Source organism: Drosophila montana, unplaced genomic scaffold (assembly GCF_035044405.1).
Source record: "Drosophila montana isolate Dmon_TW-CO22-7 unplaced genomic scaffold, ASM3504440v1 contig_1505_1, whole genome shotgun sequence".
NCBI lineage: Eukaryota > Metazoa > Arthropoda > Insecta > Diptera > Drosophilidae > Drosophila > Drosophila montana.
The window spans coordinates 3,215,861-3,236,104 of record NW_026996452.1 but is presented as its reverse complement, the minus strand read 5'-3'; the positions used below and the strand labels follow the sequence as shown (position 1 = coordinate 3,236,104).

The following is a 20,244-nucleotide window of genomic DNA, read 5'->3' as shown; positions in this document are numbered from 1 at the left end:
ATTCGAGTAAAGAACGGAACTGGTTCCGAATGTTGCGTCAAAACCTATATTGTATTTTCGTCAATAAATAACAGTTTTATGAGTTGTTAAAATAAAATACATTTTTTATGTACTTTTAAACAAAAAATATAGCTTAACTTATTGATATTGTTTTAGTTCTATTTAACAAAACTGGGTCTTAAAATGTTAAAAGTTGAACCACTCTATCGTTGGATTTTATCGTATGAGGTTATTTTTTTATATCATAAGGCAAATATGTTGGATGTTTCCCAGCTCCATAATTTGCCGCATTTCCTTGTTACGTATTTGAACTAAAGCGTTGAACACATGACGCGCGTTTTGCGCGCGTTTTTGTAGCGTTTTTGGAGATTACAGTGCTTGGCGCTGGCGTTTGTGCCTTTTGGCGCGTAGACCCCATTTTTGTTTTGGTTTTTTTTTTTTGTTGCTGATTTCACAAGTGCACAAATACCAATTAACATTTGCCCAAAGTGCAGCTGACATGGAATAAAAATACAAAAACCAAAATGTAACGGATACAATCGACTGCGTTATACTCGTTCACAGTCCAGTAAAGCACCTTAATCGGCAAATTAATTAAGAAAAATTAATTAATACGCCCCCAGCGAGCGTGGGCAAACTTTTTGGTTCGATCATTAGAGCAGCTCAACAGTAGACTTCCTGCCAAATATGGCTCTTAAAGTGTGGTAGATATTTTCGCGGCTTGAACGTCGTCCAGTGGACAGAGCCCAAAAATTATAACACTTTCTCGGAAACGGAAATACGCATATATATTCCAAATTTCAAGACTCTTACCTTAAACGAACTTAACAAAATTGCGTTGATACGGTCGGATCGAAAGCCGGGCAAGCATTGCTCCAATCCAATATACCCTTGTCATCGCACACGTGAACGTGTATAAGAAATGACGCACACAACGCGTTTGGGGATACACCAGCAAAGGGGGAAAGTATTACCTATTTTTATTAACTGGGCCAAAGGAGAGGTGCTCCATTATTGTCTCCGATAAGCGTTTGAATATCGCGGGGGCGTTTCCATTCGATAGACTGTGACGTTGGGTCATCATAAAAAAAAATGTACATATATATATAACGAGCCCATTTCGTATACGTTCTACACTCGCAACTAAACGATAAGTCATAAAATTTATTTTTGGCAATCAACAATGCAGTCTAATTATAAGAATTTTGGCCAACAGCTGCTTGGACGCAACTAAATCCCGGAATGCCAAACTGCCAGCTGTTAAATGCAGCAAGCCTGTTAAATATGGAACAAAAAAAGCTCAACTTTTCAACTTATGTTATTTATCTTATCTTTTTGAGTGGGAACACTTATGAAAATCACATGCCCCACACAAAAAGGTAGGCGCTGTGTACATTGAACTTGACTACTAGTTTGGCCAAATATAACAAGCCATTTCCTTGGGGTAGATGTCCGCGTCACGGTAACTGATAAGAATATTGCAGAGATTTTGTGATAGGATAATTTAAATATTATCTTACGAATCGATGGGTAACACGGTAAAGGAATTTACGTAGAACTAGTCAAAATTATTATTATTTAATTTATTTTTAATATGCATTTTAGTACGTATATAAGCATGTATGTGTGTATGTGTGTCTGCTAGTATGTGTGTATTTGTATATATGACCAAGTTGACTTTTTCTATCTTTCGGTATGTATGTATTTATGTTTGTAATTATGTTGGTATGTACTTAAGTATGTTACATACATATGTATGCATGTATGTATGTATGTATGTATGTATGTGTGCTTGTATATATGCATGTATGACTATGTATGTATGTGTGTATGTATGTATGTATATTTGTATGTATGTATGTATGTGTGTATATATGTATGCATGTGTATGTATGTATGTGTGTATGTATGTATGCATGTGTATGCAATTAGGTCTATGGTATTTGTATATATGACCAAGTTCCGTTTCTGCTGCGCTGCTGTTCTAAAGAACATAATTATTAATATTGCCCTTCTATGCAATTCTCATTAGTTCAAGCAAGGTTAAGAGGATTTCAAGCGTAGACTATTAGTGTTTTATATCTTGGTTTTGGTATGTATGTATGTTCGTATATATGCAGGTATGTATGTATGTACATACATATATGTGCGAGTGTACTTACGTATGAACCAGTTTCGTTTCTGCTGCAAATTTAAAACTCATTTTTAAATATCACCCTACTATGCGATTCTAATGATGAGTGATATAAGCCAAAAAGTCTTGAAAGCCTAAGTAACTTTATATCTGCCCATCCTCTCACTATAATTTACACTTCCTTTCTTTCATTTTATACCACCTTCTTTCTTCTGCTCTGACTATAATCCGCTCTTCTCTTTTTTTTCTTCGTTGTATAAATAAATAAAAAGGCCATCCCTCTCCTACTAATAGATGGCAAGTAGTAAGTACATATTTGAATACATTGATATATTTATATATGTATAAGTGAAAACGTATGTCATACTACTTTCCACCAAAATAAATTCCTAATCTAAGTTATTCCCTCAACTATTTCGCCCAAAGGGAACAGCGCTTAAGCTCTGCTCTGTTTTAAAAACATAGTTTCTGAAACACATTCCATTCTGTGTTAATGCTAAGTGCAGCTCGCAACCCCATTTTGGATAGAACCCAAACCAGAAACCACATTTGGAAAATATGTGCCCAACATTTTAGTCGCTGCCAGCGCATGCCAAATGTCAAGACCCAGCCCCAGCGTTGACCTATAAATAACTAAAGACAAAATGCGTTCCCCCCCCGCAGGTTTTTTTTGGGCACGATTCCTGCAGCGGACGACTGTTGCACGCTTTGTCCTTGACTCTGCCCTGCCACGCACACAATTAAAATGATTAATTAAGGCGCAGGGCAGCAGGACATTTTACGGCTAATGACTTAATTAAGGCTCGAGCGCTGTTGAGTGTTTCGGCTTAATGTGCTCGCCTCAACAGCCGCCGACCTTTGACCATTTTTCCGTGTAATTTCCTAGCCGCTTGCCAAGATGTTGGTTTAATTAAAGCGTAGCCAGAGCAAGTGGCTAGATATATGTGTTTCCCGAGCCGATCCTCCTGCTGCTACTACCTCAGGCTGAGTACCAAATGAACTGCTGCCGGGCAGCTGCTCCGATACGCCCCCCCCCTCCCCCTCTCCACGGAGCCTGTCACATTATTAAACGCTTCGCTGGCTGATCCTGACAAACGTGACTGCCTATTTTACACCTTGTTTAAGAGCAATCGCACGCGTTTCTTGCGCGTTTATTATCGCTAGCGGCCGCTCTCAATCCATGTTCAAGGCTGCGCGAGTTTCCTTCCTACTTGTAAGCTGTCGATTTGTTTTGCTGTTGTGCAGCTCGCCTTTTGACCAGATCCACATCGGTCCGATTGTCCCAGATTAAATTACAAAATATATTGTCATGTACATTGTCATGATATGATAGTTGATATGTAACTGCAGATTTCTACCCTGTACAAGCGAATGAGCAAGGTATCATAAGGTTGTGCAAATATGTGTTGCATGCAGAAGCAGACTGTTATGTCTAAGTAAAGATCCACACTTATAGCTGAGACTGAGTGCTGCCCAAGGAAGTATTTGAACAAGAACTACCTTGTTTCCTGTGTCAGTTGGTTTAAACTCTTAAAGGCCACAAGGTCAGTTGGTATATTTTTTCTTTCGCATGTTTTCTATAAGCATTGCAAATTTGAAAGGAATCAGCTTTTGCTGGCTACATTTCAAATTTGATATTGTAGGTCCTTTAAGGAAATTATTTTAAATTATGAAAATATGTTTATGATCTATCTATCTATCTTCGGCTTCTTCAGATCTGTTTACAGGGTAACTACCACTCGTGAATTCTCGCCTGCTGCCAACCCTTTTGTTTTGCCTTGATTAAGCACGATAACAATTGATATCTTTGTCGCCATTCCAATCAAATGCGCATTCCGCCAATTAACTGATTTAGCTGAACAATTTCGTCATAATACATTAGCGGGTATTAATTTTTCATCATCATCGTCTAGTATAAGTGCACCATAACGCAGCTAGAGATAATTTATGTTAATAAAATTGTAACCGCCGCCTGTCAGCAAATGGCGACAAAGACAGCAAACATTTAACCAGCAGGCAGACAATTCAAATCGAATCGAATCAATTACAACTTGTGCCGCTAATGTAATATCCATTGCTGTCTTTTGTTCTTAGCCAACTGACTGACTGATTAATTTGAACAACTTGCAAGATAAATAACTGTGCGCAATACATATAATTCTTAACCCATTGCAAGCTATTGCCCCGAAAGAAAGCCTAACCATAGTCGAGCAACTCAACTGAAATCATTAGCATTAAAATTGTTACTTATATAGTTAAATATTATAAAAAAGACACTAACAGATTGATAAGTCGGCTCGCTCAGATAGTTTATCTGTTAGGACCTGTATGTTTATTGTTTCAATTATTCAAGAATTTTTCTAAAGGAACATAAGGAAGATATATTTGACCTTCAGCTTATCGGGGACTGAGCCTAATAGCTCGTTGCCCCACAATTCATCAGGCCGATAAATAATATAACTATAGCAGTTTTTCAAATGATTGCCCGATTTATTATTGCTGTTCTGACAATGAGAAAACTATTTTCCGGCACATTTAAAAAACAAAAATCTTGAAATTCTTAAACAAAAATACGTTTTTCCTAGATTCCATAAAATTGACTCAGAACAAATCCAAGCACACATTTCCTAGAGCTCAATGCGAATGCGTCAACGGCAATTGTGGGATAAATGTTGAGCGTTGCGATTAATTTAGCTACGAATATGCAAATTTGAATGGACTCTCGTCGGATCTGTCGTCGCAGCGGTCGCCAGTTGGTCGCCAGTTGGAGTGCCCCAAGCTGGGTGATCGATTATGCTGGAAGTGATTGCAACAGTTGCTAATCATAATAATAATTGATTTGTAAATATTTTGATTTCGATTGCAATGCTAATCAAAGTGCAACCGGACTGAAAAATTATACATACATACGTAGATATAAGATCAAGGCGGCAGCTCTTATATATACATAAATCAAAATATTGTGCAGATGCAAGGTATAACAAGCTTAAACCACAGTCCTATCGATTAAGGCGGTGGGTGTGGCAATTCGCGTGTATAAATGTAAAATAAAAAAAAAGTGAAGAAAATGCGTTGTATATTCAATGCCTAACAACACAGCAGCAAAATTGTCAGTTACCTTAGTTTTTATTCAAAAATTTGCCTCCAAATGTCACTGAGCCATGAGATATTTGCCCAGCAATTGCGACAGCTCCAAGTTAGGGATTGGCGGTAACTATAGCCTCTCTTTACGGATCTGCCAGATATTGCTGATAAATGACGACCCATAGCCGAAACTACGCTGCTGCACGGAGACGTCGCAATCGCCGGGATTATCTAGGTCCAGATGAACGCTATCCTGGCGGGCAGGAGCCACAGCATTGCAACAGCAACAGTAATTGTGTTGTGCCCCTTCTGCACATCTGGTTGCGACTGCACTTGCTCTCGCCCCACTCAACGTCGAGTAGCCAGCTGCGCGATGTTCATCGTCTTCGGCTGGAACAGCGCCCGCTGCTGCAGAATCTGCGCCAGATCGTCTCAATGCTTTGGAAAAGATTCTGTCGCATGGCGTTCCCAGTGTCCGGAGTCGCTGATACTGCACGGCACGGGATGATGCGCAATCCAACGCGGGCTGTGCAGAGCCAGCGAGAGAGTTGGATACAGTACTTGGTCAAGATCTTTAAGTCGGTATATATTGAAAACTAAACCCACACAAAAGCCTACTTTCTCTACTCTCGATACGTGTGTCAGTTAATTTAGTTGTCGATAGCTATCGATCATTTGTTTATTTATAACATACATTTAATTGGATGGAGCTATTCCAAAATGAATCTAGGCTCAGATACTATATGTCCGCATAGTATTCTCAGATTTCATCGATCTATCGATAAGCTTTTAAAAGTTTGTCATAATACACATTTTTATAGTGCTCATAGCTGGGAGATTTTAAGACTTCCAGGAGAGGTTAGAAAGCACCTTGGTCAATCGATAAGCTATCGATAGTTATCGACTTAAACAACAAAAAGAGCTGAGATTATGCGAAAAGAGCTTGCTTTCCATATAGCAACATACTCTCTTTTGATGTGACTGCCGATAAGCTATCGATAATTATCGATAATACACATTTCCAATAGCCTAGAATTATAAACATTTTCTTCTATATATTTTACCCTTAAAGATATCAAAGAAATTGGAACTAGCACTCGTCCCTTCGGGACGTAAGCTCACCTATGAGAATACATCGGCAGCCATGGAATTAATGAACATAAGCGTTATTTCCGAGCAACTGAACTCTCTTCTCATTGATTATATGGTTAACAACGATGTGTATTTGATGGACCAATCCCGAACAGCGCTTGGCGTACTTGATTAGAAACCGACTAACATCTCCAGATTTTTTATTCTATTTGTAGTGTTGTAAAACGCTCGCAATAAACCAAATTGAGCAGCCACCAACTGGTTTTCAGCCAGACTTAATTCTAATTTAGTAGACTTATCACGCCCCTGGGCGTTTGCCAGTCCATAAACTGCGCATAAAATCGTTAGTTTGGCTAAAATCAAGATTTTCAAGCCAATATCTTGGCCATTGATTGATGGAATCGCCGCTTGAAAGTGGTTTAGCCAGTTGCAGGGACTTGGACTTGGTTGCTGGTTCTATACAAATTTATGAATGCATTTAAAACCATTTTTCTATGAACGCAACAGGTGCGTTAGAATTTATGGTAAACTTGATACGATTTTTGACCCATTTAAGTTAAGCAGATGCGAGTGATTCACTTGATGAGGCAACCGGCGCCTGTCGCCAGCTTCTCTCAGCCACATGAATGTCATCATCAACTGGCCAAAATGAAAACTTATGCGTTCGACACATGCAACATGGCAATCCAAATGCGAATCCATTCGCTGCATTCCATGGCGCGGGTGCTTCCCACATGACGACAACGACGACAGCTAAATGAATCTCATTTAATTTGGCAAAATATTTATGCATTCCGCATTGGCATTGATTTCTTTGGCTTTGGGCTAACAATTTCGTTTGCGTTTGCGGCACGCCCAAAATGTGCCTGCCCCTAATTTATGAGCGTTATGAATCAAAGAAATCTGTCACACAACTTTATGACACTTTTTTTCCGAACGTTTTTTTTATTTTATTTTTTGTTGTTGTTTTCAACTTGTTGCTGGCTGACATTTTAATTTGGCAGCCATCGATGGCAATTTAATAAATTAGGCGCTTGAGTTTTAATGGGATCGCATGGTCTGGCCAGTGTTGAGCAATTTATGGGCGGCAAGTGAAGGGCACCTTCACACACTGGCCAGCCAAATGGGAACCTTGAACCACGAATCCGTTGAAGCTGATGTTTGGATTGAACAAAGGGACCTAAGAAGAGATTTGCTTCAAAGGATATAAACCAATTTTTAAATAGATTTATTATCAAATGCAACAAATTCTAAAGAGCTAACAAGTTTTAAAATAGACTTTAATGAATGAACAGTTCTTTCCGATAAAGAAAGCCGTTCTTCGACTAAATCTAAATACAGAGCTAAAATGTATATTAACCTGCTATATTTTAAAAAATAATGTTTACGTTTTGTGACGGAATTTCATTATTTATTTGGCTTCTTTTCAACTTATTTAAATAATTTGAAATATATGCGCTTTTAAAATACAATTTAAATTTTGTACTAATACATAAAAATAACCAAGGTTTTTTTTTCATTTTTCATTTTATAAAAGATTAAAAATCTAAACAGCGCACAGTAATTTTTTTGTAATTTTATGAATTTTTTCATTTTATTTGTATATTTAAAATATTTTAGAAATATTTATCACTTGAATCATTTCCCAAATATTTCAACTATTTGTTTGGCCTAAGTTCTTAAATTTCTCTTTTCATACAAAATTCCTAAGCTCAGACGCATTTCAGCTTTCATCTTATCTATGTTAGCTCCTTGTCTTGTAACGATTCCCAGGCATTGGCCGTGCAGCAGGCAGACACCTGTCTAATGATGGGGCATGTTGCATCTGAGAAACTCTTGAAGCTTTAATGTGAGCAATTTTTATTGTGGGGCTGCAACGAAATCGATATCAATATCGCGGCTATTAACCAAATCAGTGGAACGGCTATCGCGCGATAGACAACAATTTATGGAACTTGCCAGCAATAACAATTAATAAAATTAGAAGAAATCAAAAAAAAAAAAGAAAAATTAAAAAAAAAAATAAGATACAGCGCAGGCAGCTCTGGTGGCCAATGGGGCATTGGTGGCTCGGGTTACGGCGATATCAAAACTTAATCACGAGACAAAGAGAGGCATTGAGGATTGAGAATTCTGGAGTTCTGTGTTTGTTTTTCTTCATCTTTATATTTGGGATGCTGCATGCGTCTAGCGCCAGTCGTAAAGAGCTGCAAACCGGCCCGCGGAACCGTTAAGACAACCAGCCTGAATTACTATAGAGAGTCGGTTTAGAGTCTGGGAGAGTCTAGAGTCTAGAGTCTAGACTGTAATCCTTTGGAGATCTTGTTGTGCGATAAACTCGGCTCTGCGTCTGATTAGTGTGGCCTAATGTGACAGCCAAGCGACGTGTTGCAGATGCCTGGTCGCGCGTTCCCTAACTGTAGTTTTTTGACTGATGTAATTGGAGCGGCGGCCAAGCATTGTTGACCAGCCCGGCCGGCCGCATAAATCAAGGTGCAACAACATGTTAGATGCCGGCCGACGCGGCCAACTTGTTGAACAGGCCCAACCGTGAAAACCGGCTGCTGTTGCTGTTGGCGCCCCCAACAAAAGAATACCCCAGTTGTCCTTAGGTAATGTGTTAGCGTTAGCGTGCTTGACACCCTTTCTATACCCTGTACGTGGTCAAAATAGGTAAAAGTAGAATGACTTGCAACTTTGCATATACATGTAAACATACAGCTTACTGAATGGATGGATTCCTTATACGTAGAAAAAGTCGAAAAAATTTTGTTGATGAATATTGGAGACACCGCCCTGATGTTAGGTTTGTGAATACATATGAATGCTATCTTAAAACTCTGTAAACTTCTGTATGTTTAGACATTAAACATAAAAGTTATTAAAGAATGAAAAAAGGTTGACGGAGGAAATCGCACAGCGAAGTATGTTAAAAAGCTGGGCATAGGATATCTTCTCGCCAAGCACTTTCGCCTAGAGAACTCTTACTTGTGTTATTTGAATGCATGATGCAGCATGAGCTGTTCGTGCCCCAGCGCCTGTCCCTGCCCCGCAAATGCCGTTAAGATTTACGAGTGTGTGTGTGTGTGACAGGGCAACGCCTTGCTTAAATCACGCGTGTGGTCCTCATTTAATTACAACTCAATGAGTTCGACTGAACTCGCCCAACAGGTGGTGGCCGCAGAATTACCCAAAAAACCAAGAAAAAAAATAAATACCATATTCCCTCCTCAGAACACCCCATCGAAAATCTCAAGGCAGATGCATCAACTGCTGCCCAAATCACTTGACACAAAATGTTCTTTAACTGATTGAGCATTGACATTGAACTCTTTTATATTCTTGTGGCATTCAAGTGTTATCAGAAACGATCGAACGAAAATCAAAATCTGATCAGTGATCAGTAAACCAGTAAACCGAGTTCGTGGGAAGGCCCCAAACGTTGACATATCTCAATAATCAGTTTATTAAAGAGAAGGCGCATAAATGTCAGAAAAATGCATAGGACACCAGCTCATATATCAAAAACGCATAAGTTCACGTTAGATGATGCGTTAATCGTTTTAATATTCAGCTCAATATTACCTAATAGCTGGCTTAGTGAGGAGAAAATTTCGACTTGGAGCTACCTTTTGGTGCTCTTAAATGCCAAACTAATTAACTTTCGTACAAGCGGGTTAACTCTGAAAGAAGAACGTGAAATAAACAGTTGCTTTCCAATGCCGAATATTAAATACCCTTGTAGACATATAAGAACAAAACAGTATTCTATTAAAATAAAATTATTTTCATCCAATTCCACAGGAACTGATCTCTGATCTTGGTGATTAACTTGGTGGATTTATCAAAGATTTAATTTTTAATATGGTTTGGTTCTGGCATAGGCTCAACTTATTTTTCTTAAATGTCTGAAAGGATCCGGGTTATAGTAAAAATATGTTGAAATTCAAGGCTCGTAACGGTTTGGCTTAAGACTTACTTGCAGCCTTGTACAAAATACATATTTTAACCAGTTTGATACAGTTGTCCAATGTTGAGCAGATATTGAAAACCAACAAGTTTTTAAACCAGAAGTTTAAGATACACCTACCTATACAATACTAACTAAAGCAAATGTAATACCAATAGGTATAATGTAATGTCAATAGGTCTGTCCTACAGAAAAACCTGGATATAACGACTCGTCTAGATCAATAGTAAACATTCTTCTTCAATAATATACATTCCTCAGCGTGTTACACATTTCATGACATAATTATTATACCCTGCGCAAGAGTATAAAAGTAATACATGTATTTGCCCTCAAGGCTGGCGCTAAGTTTGTGGCCAAGTTAAAACAAATTTTTCCTTTCTTTATCTTCTTTTTTTTTTTTGGGCGCTGCAATAAAAAACGTTGCGGTTGCAAGTCAAAAGCTAATTGAAACGACTTTATTACTACCAAAAATTGAACGTTTTAAATTGTGTACAAACGCATGCCTCTGTATATATAGCCGCAGGATATTCACAAATGCGCGAGCGCGAGAGAGCGAGGGGAAGAGGGAGAGCAAAGCGAAGGCGTCAACAGAAATGTTTATGTGCCAACGGATATTTATACGTTTTAATGGCTTACGAATTGTATTTACCAAGTTGCAGACGGAAAGACTGGCGCTTGGGCCGTTTGACTACGCTAAACTTTTACAACTTCGCAGGAAATGCTGCTGGCGAGCCAAAAGGAAACACAATCCTTAACGTAAATATGAGCCATACAAAAGATGAAAATAAAACAGAATTTAATAATTTACGAGCTCATAACTGGTAACAGAGAAAATCGAAACCCCCAGCGCCCGATTGTACCCGACTTGTCGTCTTTGGGATTTGGTGTTGAAAACAATGCCATCCGTTTCATAGAGCCCACGAGATGCCAGTTATGGAGCGTGTGGTGTCAACTGATCTTGCGCTCACAGGCTGAAACTTCACCTGTGGCCTCTGTGGACGGACCAAAGGGCGCAGCTCCTAAACAAATCTATTGAAATCGATATTTTCTTGTTTTTGTGTTTTTTCTTTATTTTTTTTTTGCGGTCCAGAACATTTCTATTGAATTTGATGGGCCAAGAAACCGGTTTTGATCTGAATCGCATCGCATTGATATCCAATTGGTACATTTGTTTTTCCTTTTAAAATATTTCAACATTTTTATTGATTCGATTGGCTGTGAGTCATTTGAGCTTTGGACTTGGAATTGACGCAACGGTTTGAGGGTGCGGGCGCGTCATTGCGCGTATTTTGGACATGCCTAATAAAAAAATCCAAATTTGCGAAAATGAGTCAAATGTTTGTTGAGTGTTCCGGTGAAAAACCGCAGCGCTCTACGCTGCCAGGATTTAGAAATAGTTTTTGGAATTACGTAAATTGGAAACTTGTGTGAATTTGGGCACGTAGCACACCACCGCGTCGTTGGGCGCAGCAAATAGCTGTCAATATAAAAACAAATAAATTGATTTACAAAATCAATTAAAATTTCAATGTTTTGGGGTGCATCTATCAAATGTCTGCTGAGAATTAAATTGAGAAAAATCAAAACGACAACTGCACAGCTTTCAACATAATTCCGGATACTGGTTACGTAGTAACATAAGCAATAAAAAAAAAAATTGTTAAAAAAAGCATTTATTTTAATTTCAAATGCGCGCCTCTTGCCGACATGACGCATACAACTCTGTGTACTACTTTGCCTAAGTGGCAACGCTATTCGCGCTTACGCGACAAGCGTACACCGCATTACGTTGCTTACGTTTTTCTATTTGTCACTTCGTTTAGTTTTTTCTTTCGAGCAGCGCGCAGTGGCTCTCCGCAATGGCAAAAGTAGTGGCGCGTTTAACAGTTAAATCTAGTGCACTTTTAACCCAACGACAAAGTCTAACCGTGTATAAAGCATGTTGCCGAAATGCCAGCACAGGATTTGCGAATAAATTGCCACCAAGGAACACACAACGTCTGCTGATGCTGGTGGGCGGCAGTGTCGCCTCATTGGCGGCACTGACTGCGTTTATTCGACTGAGAAGCGCCGCGAATACAGCAAATGCAATGCGAAAGAAGAGCCTGGTAAAGAAATACAAAATGAAAAACAATAGCAGCTAGTGATAACAGTGCATTTGTGTGCGTGAGTGTATGTGTGTGTGGAGCAGAGTATGGAAAAGTCAATAAATGACCGTAAAAGACTCGCGCAGTTATTTTTAGCTTGGGGCAGCTTACGTTACGCAGCGCAGCCAGCTGTTGCGTTTTGCCATAACGTAACGGCAAACAGCTGATTGACGTTCAGTGTGTGTTGTGTTTGTTTTGCTCGCCGCATTCGTTGCGTTTTTTAGTTGTCTTTGCTTAGATTGGCTTTTAATAAACAACAACAAACACGCGATCAGGGCCCCTCGCCTACCCCCGCTGTCGCAGAACCGCTTACATTTTATTACACATTTTGGACTAGCTGTAGGACTGAAGAAAAAAGTGGTTCACGGTCTTTATCGCTTTTTAGGGGGACGCCGTTTTCATTTTGTTGTCGCGTGCTCAAGTTCATTGAACAACAAAAAAACCAACAACAACTAAAAACTTGTCTTCAAACCTGTTAACATTGTCAGTTTTTTGTTTTTGTTGTTTGCTATTGCTAAACCCCAAAACTGTTGACGCGCCGTTGCGTGTCGGCGGGTCTGATAAGCATTTTTTTGTTCCTTTTTTCTGTGGTGTGAAGTACTAATATTTACATAAAGTGCTTTGGGTAATTAGTTGTTAAGGCTTGAGCAACATGTAATACATAAAGCTCTTTATTGTCGTTTGTATTTAATCATGATTTTTCTGGGCCAAACAATGACTTGTTCCGTCTTGCGGGCTAATAATACCGTTAGTTTCCCACTGATGTTCTTGGAACAATATTTTATATCATTTCCATGTATTGAACTCACCTGTATATTCCACCAGCAGTTGGTGAAATTTGGTAAAAGAATATTTTTGAAGCCAAACGTTTAAAAAAGTTCCCTACAACTTTTTTCATACATGTTCCATGCTGGGTGCAGTTTTTGTTAGATTTCCCATTTGAGTTTATTAAAAAATCTGTTATTTATATATTGACAATGATTTATTAAAGATTGATGAACTTATATCATATAAGGGCAATTCAATGTATGTAATCGAATGTCTAGCGCTTCGCATCCGTGGACATTTTAGGATGAGGTTGAACAACAGGTTGCTGCAATGGTTATTTACGAGTCCATATACATTGGCGTCGTTATGTACAAGATTTACCATCGCCTGGACGATCCTAAGAATTGGCTCTGCGTTGCTTATGAAGTGCATCCTTTTTGCAACACACCGTTTGATATGCTGATCCAAAGATCCTTCAGGTGTAGCCGCCCCTTTCGATGTGGGGTGTGAGGATCTCCCGCAACCAATCTGGTGGAGGCAACAAAGCCGGAGCGGACATCCTTAAGCAGCTGCAGCAAGTGCAAACAAAAATAGCAAAGGGTAGAAGTTTTTAACAAAAATCGCACAACAATATTCAAAAGCAAGGAAAAAATGTGTCGAATTTGTTCTGCCCGTTCATTTATTCCATCTAGCACGAAAGAACGTATAGAAATAACCTGCATTGTGTTAGTTATAGGAAAATGGAATACGATGATGTGTTCAGGGCTTGTCTTGATTGAAAACATTATCTAATTATTTTGAAAAGTGGTTTTATACTCGTGGAAGGATCTCAACAACTTTGTTGTTAAGTGTTTCATTAAGAGAAAGAAGACTCTATATTTTCTTAATATGCAACAAACGTCGAGTCAATATAGGCTTGCTCGTCTATTTGAACTCAGAAACTATCGCAGTTGGAATTATCAAATTTCGTATATAGGTGCCTGTATATACAAAAACCTTGCCTTCCCCATTCAAACGAACGCATGTTGAAGTTAGCCTGACTACAGGGTAACTCCTAGCCAGGCAGTTTTTATAGTTATCTTTTAGTGACATTCTTAGACATTTTAATACGCCAATTTACATGCCCATATCATACACAGTCTATGTGATCTTGAATATGTAATTGGCTTTGCATTAATTTCAACATAGGTGCCACAGAAAAATGCTTTATGTGCCGCAACTGTGCATATTCTTTGCCACACACCTTGAAAATCTGAGGAACGACCGCAACAACAACAGCAACAATAATAATAATAATAATAATGAAAAGTGCATTTGGTTTTGTTGATAAAGTGTCCAAGTAGCTGCGAACTCCGCCCACGCACCTGACAACGTGCCCAGAACGTACGCTGACACGAATGCCAGCTACCACAAAATTTATCTATCAATCGATCTGGCTAGTGTGGATTTGGATACACCCACCATAAGGCTAGCAGGCGGGCGGGCCCAATGCCAGACGCAGGCGTGGCTATGTTTCGGGCCGCAGCGTCCCTGACATGTGCCAAGTCCCTGAGCCAAGTTATGACAACGACGACGACGACGACGACGACTGCCTCTGATGATGACGAATGAGCTTTAATTGTTGCCTATAAAGAATAAAAAAAATAAAAAACGAAAATACAGCGCCTGCAGAGCGCCTGCGGCTCTCCTGCCTGGTCTGGATGATGTCAGCCCAGTTATGAAGAATTAACACACGATTCAATTGCAGCGCGTGGGCGTGAATTGAGGCTGGTGGCTGCTGCACATGTCTAACATTCAAATTGCGCGTCGGTCTTTGTCTTTTTAAGACCAATACCCGTTGAAAATGGTTACGAAAAGGGTATAATAAACTTGTACAACTCTATGTTGCAGGCAGAGAAGAGTGAGTAGCCAGCTGTGTCAATATAAAGTATATTCTTAATCAGTTAACAGAGGCAATACCTATAGATTTTCAAAAATTAGTCAAATAGATTCATTTCGCCAATATTCCCCAATTGCGTGTGGAAATATTCCGACCCCATTCTAGCTGTTACAGCTTCGAGGTAGCTATAGTCAGGCAATCAGCCAATCAGTCGAGACAAACAGTTTTATATATATAGAGATTACGAATGTGTGTGTGGGATGCAGGGTATCTGTAAGTCTGGCACTCACAATTAGAGCAATTTAACTTGTTCTTTTTCGGGGGACATGTGCCCCAGACAGTCGAATTATGCATGTGGCCTGCAAAATTGAGTCATTCCTTGGGGCGGCCACTGCCCACATTTTGTGTGTGTGGCATTAAATGTCAGATTTATGGAGCTAAAGCCAATTTATTATATGAGCATACGTATGTATATATGTGCCGCCCCCCGAAAAAATCTGGTGACCAAATCAATTTGGCACTTTATTGGCCCTGGCTGTTTAGCCATGCTTAACGTGGGAATCCTGTCCAGCGCCAGCAAAGCCCATTAATATTACACTTTAAAGGCACACACGGCAGACTGCAAATCAGAGTATATATCAATGTATACATATACAATGTATGTATGTACAAATCTGATATTCATAATAATTTTGCTTGCAGTTGAGGTCGCGTTTTTAACATTAATCAAAACGTCACCAGACGCTCAGCCTGGTTTCCGATATCGATCGGTTATTTGTCGTCTGCATTTGCCGCCTTTGTGCGCCAGCGGCGGAAATTTCTGGCGATCCAATCTGGCGCTGATTTATGCCCATTATACATGTGCACATGTATATACAAATATGTTATATACATATATTCTCTCGCTAAACTGAGACACATATCAAATTACCCAACGATTCATCTTTTATCGTCTATCAATAAAGCATCGCGATGATTCCGACTTGGAGAATGTTAAGCTAACCGCACGCGAGCGCCGATTCATTAAATTCGCCTCCGTGGAGTACGAAGATCAGCTGTATATGACGCCACAGGATTTTCTGGAATCTGTTGTGGAACAGGAACCCAGACGTGAGCGTTAATAGCTATTAATTTAACCAAATTCAATTTCAATAATTGTTCATCTTTCAGCTCGTCTGAAGCGTCGCGTGCTCAGCTGCGAGGAGGTTGAAAAATACAAGGACAATACGCCAGCAGTCAAAAAGGGTTCCTCACGTCTCTTTCGCAATCTCAGGGACAAGGGTGTGTATCCTTAAAATAATTATATATTTATATGAAATATGTTAATATTCATTTTTTTTCTTAAAACAGGCATTGTTTCGTACACGGAGTATTTGTTCTTGCTCTCCATTTTGACCAGTAAGTGTTGGAACGCAGTTGAAAAGCCTAGAAACTCAATTAAATACCATATATAAAATCTTTAAATATAAATTAAAATCTATAAAGATATATTGTATGCTTGTTGTAATCAGAAGAAGAAAATGAGTATGAGGACATATGGCACTGTTAGTTATATCAAAGTCTCATAATAATTAGAAACGTGGAAGCTTATAAAATATAACAACTCGATTTCGGTGATTCCAAAAAGAAAAACACAAATTTGTAAAAGTTAGATTTATTGTTTTTAAATTATTTAAATGAAAATATTGTTTAAACTTTGGTTAATATTATGAGAATTATGTTTACAGAACCCAAATCGGGCTTCCGCATTGCCTTCAACATGTTCGACACGGATGGCAATCAGCGTGTGGATAAGGCCGAGTTTCTAGTCGTAAGTGTATAAAGTGATCAATTTATCTGTATATGTACATATGTTTTTTATGTAATCCTCAACATTTTTTATATTATCAGTTATTTTTATTTATTTTTCATAATATACTTTTTTTTCTAATCCTAATTTAACAGATTATTTCCATTTTGGCCGGCGCCTATAAGTCCCTACAAGATGTTGACCCAAAAACCAAGGCAATTGTAAGATTTGATTTTATTTATTGTTTCTCTATGTTTTAAATAATTTTTAACTCTATTCAAAATCAAATAGCCAGCGTTAGCGACAGGAATTTTATAAAGAATTTCGTTTACATTTTTTTATTTTAATGTTATAATTTATTTAATAATATGATACAGATGCGACGCTTAGTACCTTATGAGGATCACACACCGATTAAATCTCTAGCAGTTTCACGACCCAAGGGTCTTGTAAGTCTATGAGGAATTGACCAAAAAAAAAACATAGCTTTGCTTTCAGAAAAAAAATTACGCGTTGTAAAATATGCGCAGAACGCATACGTAGAAGCTTAGCATAGTTACGTTTGATTTCACGTTGCGTTACGTTACGTTATGTTATGTTACGCTATGTATTATGTTTTTATGTTCAAAGCCTTTACACCTGCCTTGTATATTTGCCAGCGCCCAGTCCAATTAAGCTGTTGAATTTCGAAAAATTTTGTATGCTTTAATATTTTTCTTACGTTATGCACTTACGTTACGTTTCGTTCTTTGCGTTTTTTTCAAAATCCTACGCCCAACTGTAACCGAAAACCTTTACTTAACCTAACCTAACTATTCTTCTCTCCCAATCTAACCAAACCCCAACTACCCTACAATGCTCCCATCCCAACGTTTTGTATATAAATCAAAACCCCAGATGGAGCGCATATTCAGCGGCGCTTGGAATGAAAAACACGGCGATCAGGCGTCAGAAAATCCAGATGAATCGTCCGATACGCCACACGAGGTAAGGTTGAGCATGCGCCTGTGTCTTATGGTGTGACTAAACTGAATATTTGATATAGAGCATATAAGTATACTAATATTATTTTCAATTTGCAGCGTAATTTAGTGGATGACGCCGAGGGTCTGCAGCGACGTCATGTGGTGTCCACAACCCTGCAGCTGCATCTGTTTGGCAAGCGCGGCACTGGCGTCATCAACTACGACAATTTCTATCGTTTTATGGATAATCTGCAGACGGAGGTGCTCGAGCTGGAGTTCAATGAGTTCTCCAAGGGACAAAGCTTTATAACCGAACTGGACTTTGCCAAAATCTTGCTGCGCTACACGTATCTGGCCACAGATGAGTACGATGTGTTTTTGGAGCGTTTGCTGCATCGCGTCAAGGATGAGCAGGGCATATCCTTTAATGATTTTCGTGACTTTTGTCATTTTCTCAATAATCTCGATGATTTCACCATAGCCATGCGCATGTACACGCTGGCCGATCGCTCCATATCCAAGGGTGAGTCGTGGTCAATGCGTACATAAATCTGTTAAGCTCATAAATTTATATTTGCTGAGCAGATGAATTTGCGCGCGCTGCCAAGATCTGCACTGGCTATTGCCTCAGTCAGCATATAATTGATACGGTCTTTGCCATATTCGATGCGGATGGGGATGGTATGTTGCATTATAAGGAGTTCATAGCCATTATGAAGGATCGCTTGCATCGTGGGTTCAGAGTAAGTGGTCGTTTCTTTGATTACAATGAGGCACTCGATGCATACGATGATCCCGAGTATCCCATGTTTCAAGCCTGGCGCCATAGCGTCTGTCGGCAATTGGACTTCTACATTGACAGCGATGCGCTGTGGCATTAATAATTTAATATAAAACAGCTTTTGTTGTTGTTCCTGTTATCGCTTGTGTGTGTGTGTGCGTGCGCGTGTTGTCTCATTTGTGTGTGTTTAATTTGTTTTAAGCATTAATCATTGTTTGTGCTTAAGCTTTTTATTTATTTCTATTATATTAATATTTTAATTTGTATTGTGACCAATTGTTTAAAGACTCAATTGGATTTAGGCACGCCGTATACAAATTTGTTTTGATTATTTTTAGTTCTTATTTGGCCATAAACATATTAAAAGTTATATATATACACAATAAATTGGCTTTTTATTCAATGTTTACTTTAAATGCCTAATATAAAAATTATTACGTATATATAATTTACATGCAGCCATTTGTTTTTTTTTAATGTTAGGCTTATGCCCGCAATTAATTAAACCCTTGTTTATTGTACACCAAATCATTTTAATGCTGTTTAAAATTCTTTAAAAACATTTATTAATTACTGTTGTTGTTTGTGTGGAATCATGCAGTAATACCACAATTAATTTCAGTGTATTTTTTCACGCCTTTCATAAACTCACAAGTCATCGCCTTCATTTGTTAATTGATTTGTTATTGTTGTCGTTGTTGTTGATCAGCTAATCAAATATTTTTGTTGTGCCAAAAACTTTGTTATTGTTGACAAGCCTGACTCACAGGGCCATAAAGATAACGACAGGTCTAAAGCTTCAATTTAGTCAATGCGTGGCAAACACTCGTGCTTTTTTAATGCTTTTTAGCCCACCAAGATGCTGAGATGAACTATAAAAAAAAAACCAAAAACACAAGCGCTGCCCAAAAGAGGTTGGTTCTAGCCCGTGTGGAACCCCCCCAGTTAATTTTTCGCTCCGCGTCTCATAAACTTGTCGTATCTCCCACTAATTCGCACTATAACACTGAACTATGTTTTCGTTAGCCCCACTTGGCCTCAACTAATTGATTTAAACTATTGCCTTACAGTCCGTAGCCAAGTCGGAGGGCTGGGACGCCTTCAAGCATTGCCTATATCATGAAATGGCTGCGCTAAAGAAACCTTCCTATTAGACGCTATCGAAACCCAGCAACACTCTGTTGATATGAAGAAACGAAAACTACGCCAAAGTGAAACAAAAACAAAAAACTATATTATCGAATTCTAGTTGCAAATTACTTTCTTCTAAAGAAACACAAAAATCTCCTGTTTTAGCTTCAAATTTTTAAAAAAAAATCTTTATTATTGTTAAATTATAAAAGTAATTTATTAATGAGTCTGCTAAAAATATAAATTTGCAATTTGTTAGATGATTTCAAATTTATATAGACATTACGCATAAGAAATGCAGTTGTTACAAAATAAATAAATACATATTTATATAGTTAAGTACTTCATTTTTTTATTATATACATTAATATGCATAAGAGGCTGTTGACGGGTATAGAAATATGTAGGTTCCTTTCTTATAACATTTTATTTTAGGCTCAAAATCTCGGTTAAATATGCTGAGAATTTCAAATGATATAACTCTTTCGATCAGGACTACCC

At 38.5% G+C, this 20,244-nt stretch overlaps 3 protein-coding genes across 11 annotated transcripts in view; 2 read left to right on the top strand and 1 right to left on the bottom strand.

The window, feature by feature from the left end:
- bnl (branchless) overlaps positions 1 to 13,263 on the bottom strand; it is a 76,440-nt gene extending 63,177 nt beyond the window's left edge. The window contains exons 1-2 of one of the 3 annotated variants that reach the window (XR_010437895.1): positions 5,253 to 5,866; positions 4,604 to 5,133 (exon numbers count right to left, since the gene is read on the bottom strand). The gene's annotated coding sequence lies outside the window, so the exon portion shown is untranslated. Of the gene's footprint in view, positions 1 to 4,603; positions 5,134 to 5,252; positions 5,867 to 13,239 lie in introns of those variants that run through there. The other 2 variants (XM_064696874.1, XM_064696858.1) reach the window with 2 other exon arrangements.
- On the top strand, positions 5,038 to 6,568 carry LOC135438622 (uncharacterized). The gene is made up of 3 exons (XM_064696996.1): positions 5,038 to 5,344; positions 5,404 to 5,800; positions 6,291 to 6,568. The coding sequence occupies exons 1-3, from the start codon at positions 5,283 to 5,285 to the stop codon at positions 6,483 to 6,485; spliced, it is 654 nt and encodes a 217-aa protein (XP_064553066.1). The 5' UTR covers positions 5,038 to 5,282; the 3' UTR covers positions 6,486 to 6,568.
- Positions 12,100 to 20,082, top strand: MICU3 (Mitochondrial calcium uptake 3). Of its 7 annotated transcripts, XM_064696903.1 has the most exons (11): positions 12,101 to 12,391; positions 16,043 to 16,187; positions 16,248 to 16,358; positions 16,428 to 16,475; positions 16,805 to 16,887; positions 17,022 to 17,087; positions 17,244 to 17,315; positions 17,764 to 17,853; positions 17,949 to 18,354; positions 18,417 to 18,574; positions 19,683 to 20,082. In XM_064696903.1, the coding sequence occupies exons 1-11, from the start codon at positions 12,143 to 12,145 to the stop codon at positions 19,764 to 19,766; spliced, it is 1,512 nt and encodes a 503-aa protein (XP_064552973.1). In that variant the 5' UTR covers positions 12,101 to 12,142; the 3' UTR covers positions 19,767 to 20,082. The 7 variants fall into 7 exon arrangements, with proteins under 7 accessions (XP_064552987.1, XP_064552973.1, XP_064553012.1 ...); XM_064696942.1 differs by lacking the exon at positions 17,764 to 17,853; XM_064696897.1 differs by lacking the exon at positions 19,683 to 20,082 and having other exon boundaries at positions 18,417 to 18,956.
- Positions 20,083 to 20,244: the final 162 nt, after the last annotated feature.